Below are 21136 nucleotides of genomic sequence, written 5' to 3'. Positions count from 1 at the left end.
TTTTGATGACTTTTTCTACCTCTAGTATTAACATGTACTCCTGTTTGCATTCCTCTTGAAAATCTTTAACTATGGTTCTGACACTGCTTGTTTCATTTAAGTCTTTCAAAATAATCACTCCAAATATCTAGGATATCCTTATCTTCAGTTATCATGTCACCTTTATCATTTTTGAGTCCTTTTACAGTGCTCTTCCCTCCATTTCTAACTTTCTCAATAGTCTCCAGAACATTTTGCCACCTTGGTGATATTTATTTTCTATATTCTTACCAAAGTCTTCCCACAACTTTTGTTTAGCTACTTTTACACATAGCTCAGATCTCTTACATTTTTCTCCAGGACATCTGCTGACTTATTTTCTAGGAACCCCACGTGAACTTGTGCACATCTTTATGTTGAAACATGGTGTTGACAATCACTAGTCTGTATCCTGAGCAGAAATCCAGCAGATACTGTTCATTATTATTAGTTTGCCCTTTTCTCCAAACTTTCTCAAGATGGGATTAATTTCCTACTCTGCTGTTTAGGCCTCCAACAAGAACCGCTTTTTCCATTTTCTTCATTTCAGCTGCCTCTTCTAATGACTCAAAAAATTCTTCCACTTCTTCCTTAAAAGAAAGATAAGCATAAATAAATTTATTGTCCATTTCTACATTTTGAAGTTTTTCCACATAACGCTACTTGAAACTGCCTTCCAATCAAGAAGTTTATCTTCGTGTTTGGTGTTAAATGGTATTGCTATTCCTTGATCATTATTGTCTGAATACAATATCCTATAGTTATTATTTAGTAAGATCTCACCTGTTTTTGTCTTCTTTGTCTCAGTAATGTAAATTATTTCCACATGGTACTTTTCCAATTCTGCAATTTTGATTTCATTTCCATTAATACAGCTTATACTGATGGTTTCTACCTTCAATTTCGACTGATAGGTTCTAGTAGCTGACTTTTCATTGTTTGCCCTGGTTCCCTGACAAAATCAGCAGGGACCTTGGTAACATGAAGTCTGATCATGGTGTACCATCATATGCATTTGTGGTTTAAGCCAACAGAGAGTACAATTTGTTCAGCTAAGTCTCAAACTGCCAATCCATCCTCATGGTGCACCCCATTAGCAGATAACTACTAATGAGGTCCAATACATGAAGGTGAGGATTGGGCATCAGATCAGAAGCCCCAGTCAGTTCTCTGCATTCTTGAAGGGCTATGTGGAGTCTCCTCCCAGTTATTTGGCTTTGATCCTTAAGTGACCCTAAGAGAGAGTTCTTTTTGTCTTTTAATGGAAATTGGTTATGAATATTTCATTTGCAGTTCATTTTATTTCACAATTTATATTTAGTTTCGTTTTTTATTAGCAGCAGGAAATGCTGAATGAATTCATTTCGCTTTTTCATATTCTATTTTTTTCAATAATAATAATGTTCATACAGACTATATACATTTATACAATTCACATATTGTATTTTCTGTGTAGAAGAAATAAACATTAGAAAATGCATTTTTAGATGAATATACACACTATCAGCAATAGAAGGCAGAAATAATAATTTATTATTAGTAGTAGTAAGTAAACTGAGCCTCTGTAGCTCAGTCGGTATAGACGAAGCCCTTTGGTCGGAAAGACCTGGGTTCGATTCCCATCCATGACGTGAAGAACCTTTATCTGGTCTCTTTTGACTAAAGATGAGTTAACCGGTCTCATGGAGGGTTTTTCTCCCATTAACTCGGGATTTTCATCCTTCAAAACAGGCAAACCGGTCCCATGAACCTATAGGTATTATTTCTGGAAAAATTTCCATGTTACTCCTCTAAGTAAATATTATTTTTATGACTATTTAGTCTATTTTTGTTTAGGAGTACCCCATTTTTATATAATGTGATTGGCTTTTTACTCAATTTTCAGGGCATTACTGATGTTTTGAAGACAGATATATGAAGAAAATATATATAGGAATAATAATTTGGATATACCTTTGTAGGATGTTGCTGGTTGTCTTCTTATTCAAATATGTCAGATAAATGGATATATAACTTATTTGTTTCGACAGTGAGTCGTCTTCGAAGCTCGTGGTGGAAGTGCCACTTCCCATGGGAGAAGATACTTCGACGAGTTCCATAGACAATGCACTGTCGAAACTACTCACACCTCCTGATCTCATCCCATCATATTCTTCTCCTTCCTCAAAAATAATTTTCTATCTTTCCCCTCCCTCCGAAAGAATTCTCTGCTCATCCTTAAAAAAAATCCGGGTTTAAAATTCACACACCTCTTGCCTCACCAATAATTCTCACACAGCCTTTATATCTATGTCACTTTAAATGGACCAAACACATTGAATACCTTCAATGTGTTTGGTATTTAATGTATTTGAAAACAATCCTTTTCACCATGAAAAGGATTGTTTTGTGCAACAATTCTAATCTGGACAGGTGATTGTGCTGTGTTTGTATAGACTGATGCCATATCTTATCATAGATGCTATGGTAGATATTTTTTTTAATACTGATTGGTATCATATCCTTTAATTGGAATAATTAGCTGCAATAATGGGGAATATTTTTTGAAGGTATTCAATGTGTTTGGTCCATTTAAAGTGACATAGATATAAAGGCTCAGGTATTTAACATGTGTTATGGATGTAGTTTCAGGACAACAGCAAGTGTTAGAATTGACAATACACTGATATGTATGACTGAGTAGTGTAACTGGTACAGGACATGTTACTCTCGAGTTGTTAATAACCAACCAATTAGGTTTTGGTATTGGAGAGGGCAATATTAATGTCTTTGTGGATTGTTAGTAATGTAGTGTCATCTGCATACTGATATATTTGGCTCTGTATTTGGAGGGGTTATGAATGTCATTTACATATATATTAAAAGGGGTGGGTGATAGTATTGTGCCTTAAGGGATTTTGTGTTTTGTTTGAATATCTATACTATGGTTGAAACCTATTTCTGTTACCTGAATACTGTTTGATAGGTAATTCCTGAACCGGGTGTGTAACTTTCTGCAGACTCCAATGGAGTGTAATTTGTCAAGTGGTCGAAAGTGTCAAATGCTTTTCTTTTAGATCTAGCAGTATAAGTATGGGGAATTTGTTTTTATTCAGAGCTTTGTATATGTTGTCCATAATATCTTCTAGTAATGCAATAGTGCTTTTTTTTTTTGGAATCCATTTTCGTGAGATTATATTGTACTTTTGCAAGTAATTTTGTAGTCTGGGTTTGATAAAATTATTAGTATGTAGGCTCCTCCAGGAATTCTAAGGACTCACTGAGAGAGAGAGAGAGAAGAAGACCACTTCCAGCTCATACACACACAATGCTAATACACCTATCATATCTTTCTTTGAAACAATCACCAAATAGTACATTACTATAAGAACAGGCTTTTTGTTATATATTTCATGATAGCATGCATAAACATTTTTTAAATCTTCAGCAACTTTTCCACTGCACTCAAAATTTGACTCAAAATCTTAACTGCCTTTTCTGTGTGTTGAAAAGCTCTGTCAAGCTCCTTGAGAGTGAAGGAACAAACATGAGTTTCAGCTGTTAAATTATCTTTCCTAGCTTCTTCACATTTTGCCATTTCAAGGGGGGTTTTCTCCATTGAGTGCTTGAAGCAGATCAGCGATGTCAGTTGTAGAAATCTCAAGCTGTAGTCATTATTATCCTAAGACCCCATGGAGTGACAAACTCACCTAGGAGTTGACTGTTAACTAGTTTGTTAACAACATTAACAACTGCTTCTGTTTCATTATGTATGACCTCTGCCGGTTCTTCAAAAGTATCAATTGACTGAGTAGTACTGTATTGTACAGATACATATGTAGTTTGAAATGCCATATTTATAAATAATTTAGCATTTATTTATTGTAACTAATGTTAATATTTTTGATTTTATTGATAGCTGAATAATCTAAGATTTCTACTTTATCCGGAAGATAATCTGGGAGTCCTGCTTTAGGGATCAAAAATAGCAAATTTTCAACCACTCCCTGCTTATTAGAGACTTGAACTGGTTTGAAGAAGTGTTGTGTTTAGTCTCTCTCTAAAGCAGGACTCCCAGATCTAAGTTTAAACTACCCAAATTGCCAATGTATTGCAAGTTTAACAAAAAAAGCCTTTCATGGGTGAGATTCCAGAATTTTCACATAAAATAAGCATCAGTGTAAGGTAATTTCATGATAAAATTTCTTATTCTGCAAGAAAAAAATGGAAATTTTTAATACCGAAACTCAGAAAAATTGACCATAGAACACATAAGTATATATAAATAAATGATAAGTTGAGGTAGGGAACATAGTTTCTAATCTAGTACATAATAAGAATGCACTCGAGCTTGGCGAGCGTAAAAGATGGAAATTGGTAGCCTACCAGTTTCCAAAGTTGAAGATAATACAGTGTTGTCTATATCTTCATTTGAGAATCGAGGTGTTAGAGGATTATTATTTATTTAAGCTGAAAAATATTATGTATTGTAGGTCATCTGGCTTTGGTAAAGATTTGTGTGTGCATAGCAAAGCTGATTTTATGATTAGAGCATTTCACAAGGTCTTCAGATACAGTAAGAAAAAACAAAAACAATAATTTCAACAACCAGTATTTTTTTTTATATATATATATATATATATATATACACTCTCTGTCTAAAAAGAAACCAAACTTTTCGAAAATAGAAGAAACTAGTGGTGCCACCAGTTGTATCTTTTTGTTGTCAAAAGCAGCAACCTTCATTAGTGTTGTGTCAACTTTTAATGACATTTGTTTCGTTATAAGCAGAGTTATAGTGCCAAGAGTGACAGTGTGTTTTGAAGAAGGGTTGGAAAATGAGTTTCAAACAGAGAGCTGCGATTGACTTTTGTGTTTTACCGAAACGTATCAAATGCTTCAAAAAGCATAAGGTGATGAATACTTCTCCCATACTCAAGTTTACAAGTGGTTTAAGTGATTTCAAAGTGATCGTGAGACACTTGAAGACGATGAAAAGTCAGGCCATCCAAAAACTGGACTGAGCAAAGTTAACATCCAAAAAGTGCATGATTTCATCAAAGAAAACCCAAAATCGTCTGTCAGATTGATTGAAGATGAATTGGGGATGAATTGAAGATGAATTCTGAAATCAACTGTGCACAACATTTTGATCAAGAGTTTGGGCCTTAGTAAATTGAATTTGATTTGTTCTCCACAAGTTGACTGATGACCAAAAAATGTATCGAATTGAACACTGCAAGGACTTCATTAAAACTGCTCTTAAGGACTCAAACTTCCTTGAAATGATCGTTAGTGGTGATGAAACATGGTGTTTTGAGTATGAGCCTGAAACAAAGTGCCAGAGTGCTGAGTGGAGACCACCAGAAAAGGGGCATCCGGAAAAAAAAGTCACTTGGAGAAGTCAAAAGTAAAGGCAATGCTGATTTGTTTCTACGATTCCAAGGGCATTATCTACAAAGAATTCATTCCGCCTGGCCAAATGGTCAATGGGGAGTTTTATCTCAAAGTTTGAAGGGATTGATAGTGAAAATTCGTAGAGTACGGAATGAATATCGTGATGCAGGCAGCTGGTCACTTTTGCAAGATAATGCTCCATCTCATCGTTCGAACATTGTGAGACAGTTTTTGAACAAAAACCGTTTGTGTGTTGGATCACTCACCATATTCACCTGATTTAGCACCCTGTGACTGCTTTCTCTTTCCCCGACTTCATTTGCCGATGAAAGGAAAGCAATACGACATCATTGAAAACGTTCAAGCGGCAGTAACCACGACCCTCAACAGTATCCCAAAAACCGATATAAAAAACTCATTTAATGAATTAATTGACCGTGCCAAAAGCTTAATCGAAGCTAAGGGAGAGTAATTGATTGGAATAAATGATTTGAATAATTATAATTGGCATGTGTTTTATTTTCTATCAAAAGTTTGGTTTCATTTTGAATAGAGGGTGTAAAACCATTGAATGCACAAAGTAAACTGATGCTGAAGTTTAACCCCCCCCCCCCACACACACACACTAATATGCTGATTTTTCAATAAACATCCCATGGCACCCATATGATTCAAATTCACAGTCTGGTAGTTGAAGAGTGGGTCTTATCCACTCAGCCAATCAGGCTAGCTAAAATTGAAAATTTGAAACCAATATCCCATAAATACTGATACCATTTATAAAAATTAGTACGGTGCACACATGATATATAGTTCATGCGAAAGTGTGTTAACAATGCCTTAATTTCCATCTAGCTATATGACCTGCACACTGGTATATAGATACGGTTAATATACTGTTAGTATGCAGCTTTAACTGGCTTCATAAATGGTAAGGTTAGCAAGCATGCTGCCATATAGATAATGTTTAGATGTTTACTATACTAAACTTTATCTATTTGTCAGCATGCTAATTTTTCATTTACTGGGAGTGCATAGGTTCTGTAATAATGCTGTCAAATCTTCCCTTAAATTTGAAAAAAAAAATTTATGAAAAAGGGTATGCTAATGCAGCTCTTTCTAACATAAAAAATTGACAACTTTGAGTGTTCTTTTTATAGAACCTTCCTACCTCACAAAAAAAAAGGGGTTATCCAGAATAAAATATGACAAATTAAAACAAAACATAAAACATATCCCTTATTCAATGGCAATGGGTAGTGAAAATTTATTTCAAAAAAGAGTCTGAAAAAGAGGACTCACAGAGCCTCGTCAAATAAGAACAGGTAGCCAATATAACTAAAAAGTTATATTGGCTACCTGAAGAGAGCAACTCTTCAGACCAATACAGATATTGGACATAATTTATAATAACTTTGGTCCAAGTATACTATCAGTTTTGTGCAATAACAGTCATATTACTCCAAATTAAATCAGAAAATAAAGTTTTCATTCAGCTTCTTAGATTTTGTAGTTAGTGTTTATAAAAATGAAATATTCATTATGGTTTGCATTAAAAAATGTAAGATATAAACACTTACCACTGTTTTGTTATGTCTAATACCATGATAACACCATTTGTTCCTTTGTAGACATCAATAAATTCAGCATCTAAAGCTGCTTCCTCTGGTACCTTAATTCAAAACAAAGTATCATTTTAAGAAGTAATTACTGTGCATTCTCCCTTTTAAGGAAATTCTACTTACAAAAGATTAAGAGCCTATGGCACATTAGTATTGATATGCCACAAAAGTTAGATAAGCTGAGAAACCTGCTTAGAGACCAAACTTTCTCTCTCTTTAAAATGTAAGATCTGTGCCTGTTTTCTCATATTATGAGGGTGGTCTGAAAAGTTTTCGGCCTAACAACAAATTTATAATTTCAAAATTATTTTTATTTTTCAACAAAATCTCCCTTAAGACTAATACATTTATTCCAGCAATGCACCAGCACCATTATCCCCTCCCTGTAGTGATTCACAGTAAGATCTGCAAAATACCCCCTCTACAGCTGCAATCACCTCTTGATTCGAAGAAAAATGCTGACCAGCGAGGAAGAGCTTTAGTTTTGGGAAGAGGCAGAAGTCAGAGGGCACTGAATAGGGTGGATGTTCCAACAAATCATAATGCAGATCCCTTAATTTTCCCATTGCCAAAAACACCTTTATGAGCAGGTGCATTGTCCTGATGAAAGATGATTTTTTTCTTCTGCAAACTGGGTCTTTTCTCACGAATTTTTTTATCCAGCCTGGTTAAAAGATCGGAATAATATTCCCCAGTTATTGTTTTACTCTTTTCAAGATAATTAATAAACAAAATGCCTTTAGCATCCCAAAACACCGATGCCATGACCTTTCCTGCTGATGGAACTGACTTTGGCCTTCTTTGGTGCTGAACCACCAGTTTTCCATTGTTTTCACTGCTATTTGGATTCTGGCGTGTAATGGTGAATCCAAGTCTCATCTATAGTAATAAATTGACACACAAAATTGTTTTATTCTTGTTAAAATGCTCTGAGTACTGTTCAGAGATTTTCATGCAAGTGCGTTTCTGATCTGCTGTGATATGCTGTGCTGCAGCACCCATCTTGCAGAAAGCTTTTTCCCATGCAATTCCTCATGCAAAATATATCCTACACATTGTTTTGAAATGCCTATAGTCTCAGCAGTTCACACACTTTGACTTGCCAATCATCCAATACCATATTGTGCACTTGATCGATGATTTCTGGTGTTGTTACACTTTTTGGACGTCCTTCACGTGGATCTTCTTCAAGGCTGGTACTGCCACGTTTAAATTCGGGAGCCCATTTCTTAATTGTCAAAAGCGAAGGAGAAGAGTGCCCATAAACTTCTATGAACTTCAAATGAATTTCTTTTGCCATTAAACCTTCTTTTACAAAGAATTTTATAACCAAGCAATACTCAATTTTATCCATTTCAAGGGATACAGAAAACACTTTTGCTTTCTGTATAAAACAAACTACTTGATAGAATGACTTGCAATTTCACATGGATGCTTATGACAGATGTACCAACTTAGAAAAGAAAAAAAAAATCATGCCGATAGTGTTGCCATCTATGGTCGAGACCGAGAACTTTTCAGACAACTCTCGTACAAAAGATTACATGGTATATTTATAATATATATATTCACACACACACACACACACACACATTCACACCTAGAACAAAAACGATATTAAAGCAACTGATATAACCACAAGAAAGAACATACAATGATATAAGAACATAAGTTACCTTCACGACTCTGCTTCTAGTATGTTCTTTCTTGTGGTTATATCAGTTGCTTTCATATCATTTTTGTTCTAGTTGTTTATCAGAACTTTCCATCCCCCCCCTCCCCTTGTATATAAGATAAAGTAACACTTTTGTAATTATGAGTTTATTGATTACTGGATGTCTCAATGATCTCTCCATAGTTAACCCATATTTACATGGAAACACTGGAATGACAGGCTTGGATACCATTTAAAATAACAAATATGGATTGGATATAACAATTACATTTTACTCATGTGCTCATTACCATTTAACATTTGAAAGGGAAAGTAAAAATGCTCTTTTACCAAGAATGTGCCAAAACAAACATATATGCAGTATACAAAAAACAGGAAGATACCACTACCCAGCATAAGAAATGCAGCATTATCAGAACATGGAAATATACTCTAGAGACAAAGTTTGGAACATTCTCAAGCCACTTCAGCCCTCTGAAAAGCAAGGTAATGATCTCTGTTAAGCAATCAAATTTATCTGCCAGTTTAGGGCATTCATAAAACAGTCAAGAGGATGGTGGGATTCAAACCCTTAGAGTGCTGGTTACAGAGATGATATGCTAACCACACAACTAGTCAAGGCTGGCAATAAATAAAATTAAAACACCAGGAATCAAACCCAGGCCTGGATGAAAGGAATCCTAGCCACTAGCTTATATGAGAAAATATTGATTGGATATGGCCATCACCATTTCAATTAGCCACAAAGAGAAAATCTTGAAAACCTACAGGATATCCTAATTAATAATGGTTACAATACAAAAACTCATCAATATCTTAAGTTTTAAAAGAGTAAACATATCGGTACACAATAAATAACGGAAAAAACTCACGTAGAAAGATTATTTATTAGTATAATTTTCGGGCATTTTCATTATTAGTATAATAATGAAGATGCCTGTGACACACAGGCGAAAATTATACTAATAAATAATCTTTCTACGCGAGTTTTTTCTGTTATTTATTGTGTACCGATCATCAATATCTTATAACCAATGTATCCAACAGTCAACAGAACATGTGCTCTTCAGATCCACTATCACTAACTGATGCTAACTCTATTGCCAAAATCATCATCCATATCAAGGATTTAGGCTGTTCCAGCCTTAGAAGTCATTGTTGAATTGTTTAAGAGGATGTCCTGGTTTTCTTTTTCCTAATGGTTTGTACTTTAAGGCTTGTTTTGGTAATCTTTCTGTTTTCATTCTTTGAACGTGTTCCATCCATTTATGTTTATATTTTTTAATTTTTTATTAAATAAGATTTTTAAATAATAAGCCAAAATAAGATTGGTAAAACAAAACTACCAAGAAGAATGAAACCAGTGAAATTAATGAAAATAGAGAAATAACCACAATCATCACCAGACTAAGGATGGAACATTTTAAAGGCATAAAAATACAACCAGACGGTAGTAGGAGATATGAAACATGCAAGAACTGTCCAGGAGTTGAACTAACACCTTCCCATATCTATTCTTGTCCAGCAATTGCTGTGCTCTACAGAAAATTGACAATAACCCAAGTGAAAAGCTCTACTCCATCAAAGTTCAACAGATTGCCAAAGCAGTTCTACAGATCCACAGTCATATCTGGAAGCTCTTCAATGGACTCTAAAACAACAACATCCAACAGTTCAAGAAAATTGTAACCACAAAGAGGTGCTTCCAGTTTACTTTAAAACTTGATTGTTAAAATAGTTTCCACCTTGAAACAACATAATTTGCCTTCACTCCTTTACAAAAAGTACCCACTATTCTATATTCACTGAATTTTTGGTCTACAGACTAAAATCTGCAGAGCTAGAACATGACACATTTATGCACTGAATATGACAGAACAACTTAATCCAATGTTTTTCTTTTCTTTTTTGTCACTGTTTTTACACACACACACACACAAAGCTACTGAAAATTCATGAAAAATCTTATGTGTAATTTTTCTAGTTTTTTCATACAAGTCTTATGCCCCTAATGATGCAAGTCTGATGACTTAAGAAACTTCGGTTGTATTGTTTTTTGTTTAATTTAATAAAAGCTAATTCTCATCAAGAAACATGCAGTCTCCATACCAGAAGTTAAAGATTTCATATAACAGCAACAGCTAAAAGTTCAGAAAAGCATCAGATATGATTAATTCATTTACAAACAGCAATAAGAAAGTTTAGCAGTTAACCTATGGCAGTGTGCTTTTATAGAATTTAACTTAACTGAGGTGGGATATGAGAAACAATACTTCAACAACAGTAATGTCTGTGAAATCTAACTGTAGCATTTGACGGAATTATCTTTAATGATTTTTGACCTGTCTGAATGATGTAGTTAGTGTACTATATACTTAATACCTTTTAAGTATTTTTTACGTTATGTTCATCCTGAGGAAACAAACCACAGGCTTGCAAAACTAGATATAAGTAAACCGATGTTATACTGTGGATATACAGTGTAATCATATGTAATAACAAGGTTCTCACATACATCATTATCATAATTATTTTAAAACAAAGCTTACTTTCTAAACATCACAGAGAATGACAAATTTCAATTATCAAGTTAAATTCTTATTTTCAAATTAATCAAATGCTGGCTATTATACATTACATAAAGCTTTATTTAATGGTATTAATGCCAAACATCATATAAACATATAAAAAAAATTAAGCTGCTAATGTTTCACTGGATTCAAACAGGCAATGGAACACACCAAAAAAGCACTTATGACTGTTAAGCTGAATTAGCTGTTGAGATTAATCCCCTGTGGAACACTAAAGGATCATCAATAGAATGATGGTAAATAAAGGTGATGGATAATGGCTGACAGCTCATGTTTATGCATTTTGAATTCAGATTAAGTTGTATTTGTTACAGTGAATAGGAGTGCACTATACTGAAAACAGGGATTTGGGGAAGTGTACAGGGAGTTGAAGTTCAGGGAATATTTTATATAAAAATGGCATAAAGGATCCTTTTATCTTTAGTGATGAATGTACCACTTAAAAGAGATAAGGAAGTTGCCCATCTTTATAATGCCTTGCGTCCCCCATAGTAACCATCTGTGTAGTTCGCATATAGTCACCAGATAGTTGGTCACTAGGCTTCATAGAATGAAGAAGTGGGGAGAGGACCAGAGGCAAGTGACTAAATGGTGTTGGACCTGTGTGCTCTCTTCTCTATGAGAATAAACTGAAAGTTTGTGGATTAAAGTTTAGCTGATATGCAAAACCAGGATATGATAGAAATATATATTTTATAAGAGTGATGAAGAGGAAATTTTTCAATACATAACAAGAAAGCAAGAACAAAGAGTCACTTTTGAAAGTTATGACAGAAGGTAGTTAGTAAGGATGTGAGAACTAAATATTTTGCTTGGAGAGTGGTGAATGAGTGGAATGGGTTAATAGAGACAATCACATGCAGTCATAAGGAATAAATTTAAGAAGTATGATACAAATGGTTAGTGTGGCCATCCCATGATGCGTCTGTGGATTCCATGATGCTCATATGAGTGAGAAACATTTGTGAAATGATGAAATATTCTTAATTTAACTAAAAAATGCTGCACATTTCTTACACAGGAAAGACCTACCAACTCTGAGTGAAGCTGTTAGATTCCTGGTTAAGTAATACTTAGGCTTTTTAATTTTAATTCATATGTTTAATTTGTGGAAGACACTAAATTCTTGAGAAGCAGGAATATATATATACACACACACACACACACAGGTATCCCTTGATTAACGCGGCTAATTAATCCATCGATGTTACTACGTATATCAAAATCATGTTAATCAAATATAATAATCAATGGTAAAAAGTACATTCCATCCATGAATGATTACTGTACTTATAGTTCGTTTTATATGATACTCTTTTAGGAAAGATAAAAGATGAATGCAAAGTAAATGTTTAATAAATGCTTGTACTTACATTAGTTACAGCAATATTTTTTTATCAAAAGAAGTTATCAAGAGTCGTTTGAACAGTTTTAGTTTTTTTCTTATCGGCATAAATTCTACGATAACAAGCAAAATGACTCTCCAGACCTTATCAAACAAACATGCTTCGATTAACATCTGGATTCATATCCATTACTTGTTGCTTAAGCAATTCTAAACTGTGAAATATTCATCAAAGGAGATAACAGTTCTTTGACTGTTATCTCCTTTGGAACCTCATCTTCACATTCCATTTGTTCGTTGTCTTCATATGTGCGTTGTTGTTCAATTTCAAGAAAATCATTGTCACTGAAATCTTTTGAATTTGAATCCAATAATTCTTTAACATCTTCTGCATCAACACCATCAAAACCAAAGTCTTCACCAATTGCAACAATTTCTTCGACCACGTTGTTGACAGGATTTTGAAAACAACCTAAGTTATTAGCGCATTCTGGCAAAATGTTTTTCCAAACAGCTTTCATGCAGCTAGAAGACACTTGCTCCGACGAGTCATGAATGTTTTCAATTGCGTGTTTAATGTTAATTTTTTTCCAAAATTCTTGGAGCGTAATTGCATTTTCTTCTGTTGTTTCTACTGCCTTTGAGAATGCCTTTTAAAAGAATAGGCTTTGAAAGTTGCAATGACACCCATGTCCATAGGTTGTAACAATTATGTCGTATTTGGTGGGGAAAATAAAACTTTCACTTTCTCACACAGATCATTAAGAGAATTTGGATGACCAGGTGCATTATCTAAAACCAAAAGAGCTTTGAAAGCTAAGTTACTTCTCTTGCAATAAGCTTCAACTGCTGGGCAAAAATAAAACTTAAACCAATCTTCGAATAGAAACCCAAGCCTTCTGATTCGTTCACCAAATTACAGGTAAAGAGTTCTTGTTACATCCTTTTAAAGTCCTTGGGTTCTCAGTTCGATAGACAAGCTGCTGCTTGTCTATCAAACAGGCTTAGAGTTTCGGCCGTGATATTATAGGCGCTAATTGGAATTCTCTTTTGATTGCAGTCTTCCAGCCAAATAATCAACAGATCTTCCATTTCAACCATTATAGCACTCTGGTTATGTGTGCATTGCATACTTGCAGATGTAACTTTACCTTGCTCGCAATACTCATCAGATTTGAATAAAATAGTCTGTATTGTAGACTCATTAAAACCAAATTCGCTTCCGATCTTACTTTTACTTTCAGTACGTTTAAATCTTTTAATTATATCAAGTTTTGTATCTAAGATAATTACTTTCCTCTTCTTTTTTTCACTTAATGACCCGGTTATGGGATTGCTCTTATTCTTCGATATGATTAATGGGCTGTAAAATTTACGAAGAACGTAATTTGTAAATACGTACAGCAGAACATCTGGAGCTTGTAACACACCCACTCAAGTTATAATAATAGAAATGCAGCAGTAAATCCAAGTGAATATGAAAATGACGTTAAAAAACCAAGTAAATCTATCACACTAGAAAGAAGATAGCAGTAATTCATAGAATGGAAGATGGTCAAGCATGTCCCAATGTGCGAAGTATGAAATTGCCTCCAACCGGTTGAGTTAACATAATGAAAGAGAGAGAACATTGTTAAATATTGTGGAGAAAGACGTTGAAGACATCAGTAGGCTGGCACAAAAGACAGGATTAGACAATAATGCTGAAAGTTTATTTTTCACTTGGTCAGACTATAATAAATTTAGTTTAATCCTTTATCCAAGTGTGTGCAAACAAAGTTTGTGCCTGAAAGTATCTTCAGGACTGGGGTAAAGTGGTACAACACCGGGCGACTCCTTGCAAAGGTGGAGCAAGCTACCAACACTCCTATCTCAGTATCTCCCATAATGCAAAACACATTTCCTTGCAGATATGTATAATGTTATGCATTAAGGGAAGGGCCACTACCCAGACTAGTTTCGACCTTTATTGAGGTCTCTTCAGTGGGAGCCAAGCCCAAGTGGAGATGCCAAGGCAGAAGCATTAGCAAGGTTATCTCCTCCTATAGGAGCTGCCAAACGGTGTGCCACCTTTTTATTAAATTACTCTGGATTTAGAGAAAGATGTTTAAAGTTTATTTTTCACTTGGTCAGACTATAATAAATTTAGTTTAATCCTTTATCCAAGTGTGTGCAAACGAAGTTTGTGCCTGAAAGTATCTTCAGGACTGGGGTAAAGTGGTACAACACTGGGCGACTCCTTGCAAGCTACCAACTCCTATCTCAGTATCTCCCATGTGGAATGTGTATCTCAGTATCTCCCATACGGAATGTGGAATCATATGGAATGTGTTTTGCATTATGGAAGATACTGAGATAGGAGTGTTGGTAGCTTGCTCCACCTTTGCAAGGAGTCGCCCGGTGTTGTACCACTTTACCCCAGTCCTGAAGATACTTTCAGGCACAAACTTCGTTTGCACACACTTGGATAAAGGATTAAACTAAATTTATTATAGTCTGACCAAGTGAAAAATAAACTTTCAACATCTTTCTTTAAATCCAGAGTAATTTAATAAAAAGGTGGCACACCGTTTGGCAGCTCCTATAGGAGGAGATGACCTTGCTAATGCTTCTGTCTTGGCATCTCCACTTGGGCCTGGCTCCCACTGAAGAGACCTCAATAAAGGTCAAAACTAGTCTGGGTAGTGGCCCTCCCCTTAATGCATAACATTAAGGGGAGTTTTGCATTATGGGCGATACTGAGATGGGAGTGTTATGAGTTTGCTCCACCTTTGCAACAAGTTGACCGGTGTTGTACCACCTTACCCCAGTCCTGAAGATACTTTCAGGAGCAAACTTTGTTTGCTCACACTTGGATAAAGGATTAAACTAAATTTATTATATTCTTTAAGTCTGGAAACATTTACTATGAGTAGACAGATTTAACCATGGAAGCAACAATTTCCCTGCATTTAGTGAATATGTTTATGAAATCATCTCAAAAGACAATCCTCAAGAGATACTAGACAAAACCAACAATTTGGCTTATGTACACAGATGACACATTCATTATCTGGCCAGGATAGGAAGAATCCCTTTACAATTTCACTGACTTTTTCAATGGCTTATGCCAAAAAATTTAATTCACAATGGAAGTTGAAAGAAATAGAATGCTGCATTTTTTTTCCCCTCTCCATCTCATTAGTGGACCATGGAAATGACAGACTTTTCTTTAGAGTATACAGAAAAAAAGTTCAACACTAGACGATTTATGCATACTGTGTCACATCATCTAGTCCAGAAGTGAGATATCATCACAATACTCAAATAAAGAGCATACACAATATCCAGCGTTAACAAAAGGGAACAAAAATGACATCTCTCAGGGAGTTACTCCTAAAGAATGGCTACAATCCTTAAAACCATTGTACAAATACCATTATATAATTTAACAAATTACATAATGAGCAAGACAACTATAAAAGATGCAGTTTTCTTGCCTTACACATGAAGAAACATAACACTAAGATAGCAGATGCCAAAAGTTGTGAAAACAGTGGACACACAAATGCAGACTAGTATTTCATATCACCGAAGAAAAACATTGAGTTATCTTGCCAGCGCACAGGAATGCCATACATTGAATTCAATAACTATGTATGCAGATTCAGAGAAGCCACAAGAACACTTCATTGTCCAACCCAGTACTTTAACTTGACTTCAAATTTTTCAGGAAATTTATTTATCTACGATTTTACAATTAAGAAAATAATCTACAAGAAATAAGTTTATCTACAAGAATGTCCATCCCAGTATAACAAAATTCAAGGTCTCATTTTAAACCATCTTTGATCAGATACATCAAGATCTGATGTGAATTATGATATAATATTCATCATACAATACATTGCAATAATGAATCATACCTCTTAGATCTTGACAGTATGTTAATTTTTTCACTTATGTTTATTATTATTATTCATGGTTCATAACAGCTAAGACATAAGACTCGGTCATTATCTTTTTGTTTTACTCTTTTTTTAATCAATCATGAGGAAACCAAATCATGCAAGCAAAGCAACTTCATAAGTAGGCAACTTAACTGTTAAGTCACTACCACCACCATTGTACAAATAGCCTAGTTGCAATGTTGCTTTGCATTTAACCTTTTGTTTGCTCACAGGATAAAAACAAATATAATTAAGTGTAATTTACTTTCTAACCAAGCAAAAAATTTGCTACAACTAGAGTAGTATTTTAATAGTATGGTTTTAGAATATTTTCCTATTTGTATATGGAAATATCTACTACTAATACCACTACCATCACTGATTTCAATCAACATTTGCACAGGTCTAACTCCCACCGATGAGACTTTAATTGAAACTAGTCTGGGTAGTGACTTCTCATAATACATTGCAATATACACATCCAATAGGAGGTGTGCTATGCATTGTGGGATACTCTAATAATTTAACATGAAGTCATCTGGCTCCATATACAAGCAGTGCCATGATGTGACTACACATGCAAACTTCTGTTTCCTCACTCGTGTAATGAATAAAATAGTCATAATATCTTGTGTAATTTGCCTTCTAACCAGCAAAAAAAAAGTGCCTCATCCAGTGTCTGTTTCACCAGAGGGCAGGCTAGAGGAAGTCAGCAGACGACAAAATCAAAAATTCTGCGATATATTTTCTTACTTTGGATTTGTGCTAAAGAAAAGCTCCATACAGGCATATTTTGGTGATACAACACATTAGGATCCAACCACTGTTGTATATAGTGAATCACTGCCTTTTATATTCACTTGTGGATGCATGTAATAGTTTAATAGCATTTTTACAGTCATTATACTGCACTGTCCACAAATGACATAAATAAAGAATTTATTTACATTAGTTACACAAATTAAAAATTTAGAACAATCATCAGCATTATCAAATTCCTGCCATGTACCTTCAAGGGGGTGTACAGAATATGATAGTACTACATGAAAAATTTACATCATTACTAACTTCCTATCTACAATTTTCCTCCAAATCAGTCTGTTACTTGTCAAGACTCAAACATTATCAGATCTTATATTTCTATCGTCTAAGGCACATTGTACCGTATCAATCTACCTATATCTTGGTCTTCCTCTGGGTCGTTTTCCTGCCAACCTGGCAGACAACACTTATTTTGCTAATCGTTCCTCGCCCATTCTATTTAAGTAACCATACCACCTGAGATTAGCTCTGCTAATGCATTCCTGGATGCTGACAATATCAAATTCTTTCCTAATATCCTCGTTTTTAATATGATATTGCCATTGATGCCATTGTTCATGCCTCTAATCTTTCTCAGGACTGTCATATCTGCAGTCTCTAGTCTTTGGTCAAGTGTTTTACTTCTGACATGGCTCTCAAATCCATACGTTAAAACTGGCTTGAATACTGTCTTGTATACAGCTAATTTAGTGTTCCGACAAATTTCTCTCTTATTCCATATGAATTTATTAAATTGACTTCCTACCATACCAGCTTAGTTGCTTCTGTTGTCTATTTCTATATTTAATTTACCATCTTCACTAAAAATCGTGCCTAAGTAGCTGAAATGTTTTACTTGTTCTATAAGTTCTCTATTCACAATGCAGTTGATATTTTCAATGTTTCTGCCTATTTTCATTGATTTTTTCTTGTTCATGCTGACCTTCATACCATATCTATTACAACAGTTATTCAATTTAGTCAGGGAATCGTGCAAACTTGTCACAGATTTATTTAGAAATATAACATCATCCACATAAAGCAAAGAGCTGACATTAACATCACCAATTCTGATATCATGTTTAATACCACTTTCCTTCATAATGTGATTAATATAGATAAGGAATAAAAGAGAGGATAATGTACATCCTTGTCTCACACCAGATTTAACATTAAACCATCTTCCTTACTTCCTTCAATTGTAACTGCTGACTTACAACTCAAATACAGACTAAGTATTGCTTGATATAATGCCCAATTGACACCATATAACTGTAGTGTATTGAATAGCTTCTCTCTTGGCACCTTGTCATATGCCTTTTTCAGATCGACAAAACTTAAATACAGATTTTTCTTATATTCCCATGCTTTCTTGACTATTTGTCGTAAAGTGAAGATCTGATCATGACACCTCTATTTGGCCTGAATCCAGCTTGTTCTTCACCAAGTTTTCCTTTCACAATTCTTCTCAACCGTTTCTCAAGTATACTGGCATAGATCTTGCCAGGAACACTCAGTAGGGAAATATCGCTGTAATTCTCACATTCAGTTTTATTTCCCTTTTTATATATGGGTACTATGAGAGCTCAAGTCCAAAATGAAAGTCTTACAGTGGCTGAACTATGCAGTGCAGCCACTGTAAGACTTTTATACCTCCATACTTAAGCACTTCTGGTCAAATATTTTTTTTCTGGTCAAATAAGATTGGGTGTCGAGGCTAGCTGGTGAACGGTGCTATCGGAGAGCTCCTGAGAGATTTGTGTTTTTTGTTGATTTATTGGTGTTTTGGATTCAATTTAATGGACTTAAGTGTTTAATTTTGGTATATTATTAGAGCTTTATTAACGTGGTTAGTGTACTAAAGTGTTTTATAACATAATCTATGTCGGAAGTCGCCGCTAGATGAATTCGTAATGAGTAGTGTTCGTGCAAGCTCCAGATAAGATAAGTATCATTTTCAGTTATCGATACAAATTACTTAATATTGTGTAGTTTTGTTTTGTTTGCCTTGCGTATTTTAGTGCATCTATTTTTGGTGTGTTATAACGTTTAATTTGACAAAACACGTTACAGATAAATATGGCACCTGTGCGTAGGAAAATGGCGGCCAGTAATGAAGGTTCGCCATCGTCATCAAAGAACGGTAGCATAAAAGAAATGAGTCAGTGTACTAGCTGTGAAATGTACGCTTTGCGGAGTGCGGTCGGAGTGTGGTTAGATGATGATAAAGGATTGAATGTGTGTAGAAAATGTAGGGAGAATGCGGAATTGAAGTGTATTTCGGATCGTGAGTGTGATATTTTTGTCAACCTTCAAAATGAAGGAAATAGGGATATGACAGGAAACGGCAAGGTTGTACATGAAAATTGTGAGAATGTGAATGTAGAAAGTGTGAATGATAGTATAAATGGTTTCTCAGAGAACAAAAAAGATGAGATAGCATTGAGTGAGATCGCGTTGTTGAATAGTGCGATAGAAAGAGCAAAACAGCAGCTAGAGTGCATGAACAAAAGTAGACTGAATGAACTAACCAATAATAAAAGGTATGACAGGAAAAATAGACGTATGAATGTGAACATGAACAAAATGAAGGATAGAGTGCTGTATGGAGACTCGTTAGTACGAGGTGTGTTAGTAGAGGATTTGACAAAATCGTACCAACCTGGTGCGACCATAAAGGACGTAACTGCGTCTATTAGAGAGCAAAAGGAGAGGGTGAAAGAAATGATTGTTGTGGCAGGTACGAATGATTTGAAAGGAGATAAAATGGAAATGATAGAAGACCTGAATGAATTGTTTGAGGTAGCAAAAGAAAAGAGTGAGAGAGTTAGAATGATTAGTCTTTTGCCACGGTATGACAGTGAAATGTTTAAAAGGAGGGCTATAATTGCAAATGACTTTATGCGTGGGTTATGTATGACGAGTGGTATGGAATTTGTGGACGTGTGGAGTGAGTTTGATGGGCGAAAGGATCTATATAAGATGGATGGCTTGCATTTGAATGGTTACGGAGTAAGAAGACTTGAGAAAGTGTTGCTGAATGTAGTGGATGTGCAAATTCAGGGAAACTACATTTGTTAGGGGGGGGGGTAGAGATACAGTCCTTATGGAGGCAGTTGAATGTAAGAATGAATATAATATGCCAGAGCAAATAAGGACAACAAATCAGAGTGGGATCGTTAATATAAGGCATCAAGGTAGGGTTGGGGCTAATGGGGGTCTTAAATTCATGTACACTAATACTAGGAGTATTAGGAACAAGAAGGAAGAGTTTTTGGCCATGGTTGGTACTTCCAGACCACAGGTTATAGGTATTAGTGAAACATGGCAGACTGTAGATGATATAACTAGTGGGATTGAATGTGATGGGTATAGTGTGTTCAGGAATGACAGAGAGAATAAAATGGGGGGAGGAGTATTGTTGATGATAGCTGATGAGCTCCAGCCAAGGAGAATAGAAGTTGAATTGCAGGATAGAGAAAAGAGCACATTTGAGGCCATTTGGTGTGAGATTGTGGCTAGCAGAACTAAATATACAATTGGGTGCTGCTATAGACCAGGTGATGGAAAAGATGGTGGTGACAGTATGCACAAGCAAATAGAAGAAATGGGTGGAAGGAGGGTGATTATTATGGGAGATTTCAATTATGGTCGCATTGATTGGAGTGAGGAGAGGACACACGGGAGGAAGGAACTGGATTTTATGCGGTTATTAAGGGATAACTATCTGCGACAGCATGTAATGGAAAATACTAGGGGTCAGAGAGTGCTTGACCTAG

General features: G+C 35.1%; 1 protein-coding gene across 3 annotated transcripts in view; it reads right to left on the bottom strand.

The window, feature by feature from the left end:
* Nucleotides 1–21136, bottom strand: part of LOC150103873 (rab-like protein 6) — a 330329-nt gene that overhangs the window by 241964 nt on the left and 67229 nt on the right. For all 3 annotated transcript variants that reach the window (XM_090396585.1, XM_090396584.1, XM_090396583.1), the window contains exon 5: nt 6975–7066. In XM_090396585.1, the coding sequence (XP_090252711.1) occupies nt 6975–7066 (92 nt within the window). The remainder of the gene's footprint in view (nt 1–6974; nt 7067–21136) is intronic.

The sequence above is a fragment of the Typopeltis vanoorti genome, chromosome 8 (assembly GCF_054136105.1).
Source record: "Typopeltis vanoorti isolate ZY-2024b chromosome 8, IOZ_Tvanoo_1.0, whole genome shotgun sequence".
Classification (NCBI taxonomy): domain Eukaryota; kingdom Metazoa; phylum Arthropoda; class Arachnida; order Uropygi; family Thelyphonidae; genus Typopeltis; species Typopeltis vanoorti.
This window is presented reverse-complemented; position numbering and strand designations above follow the sequence as displayed.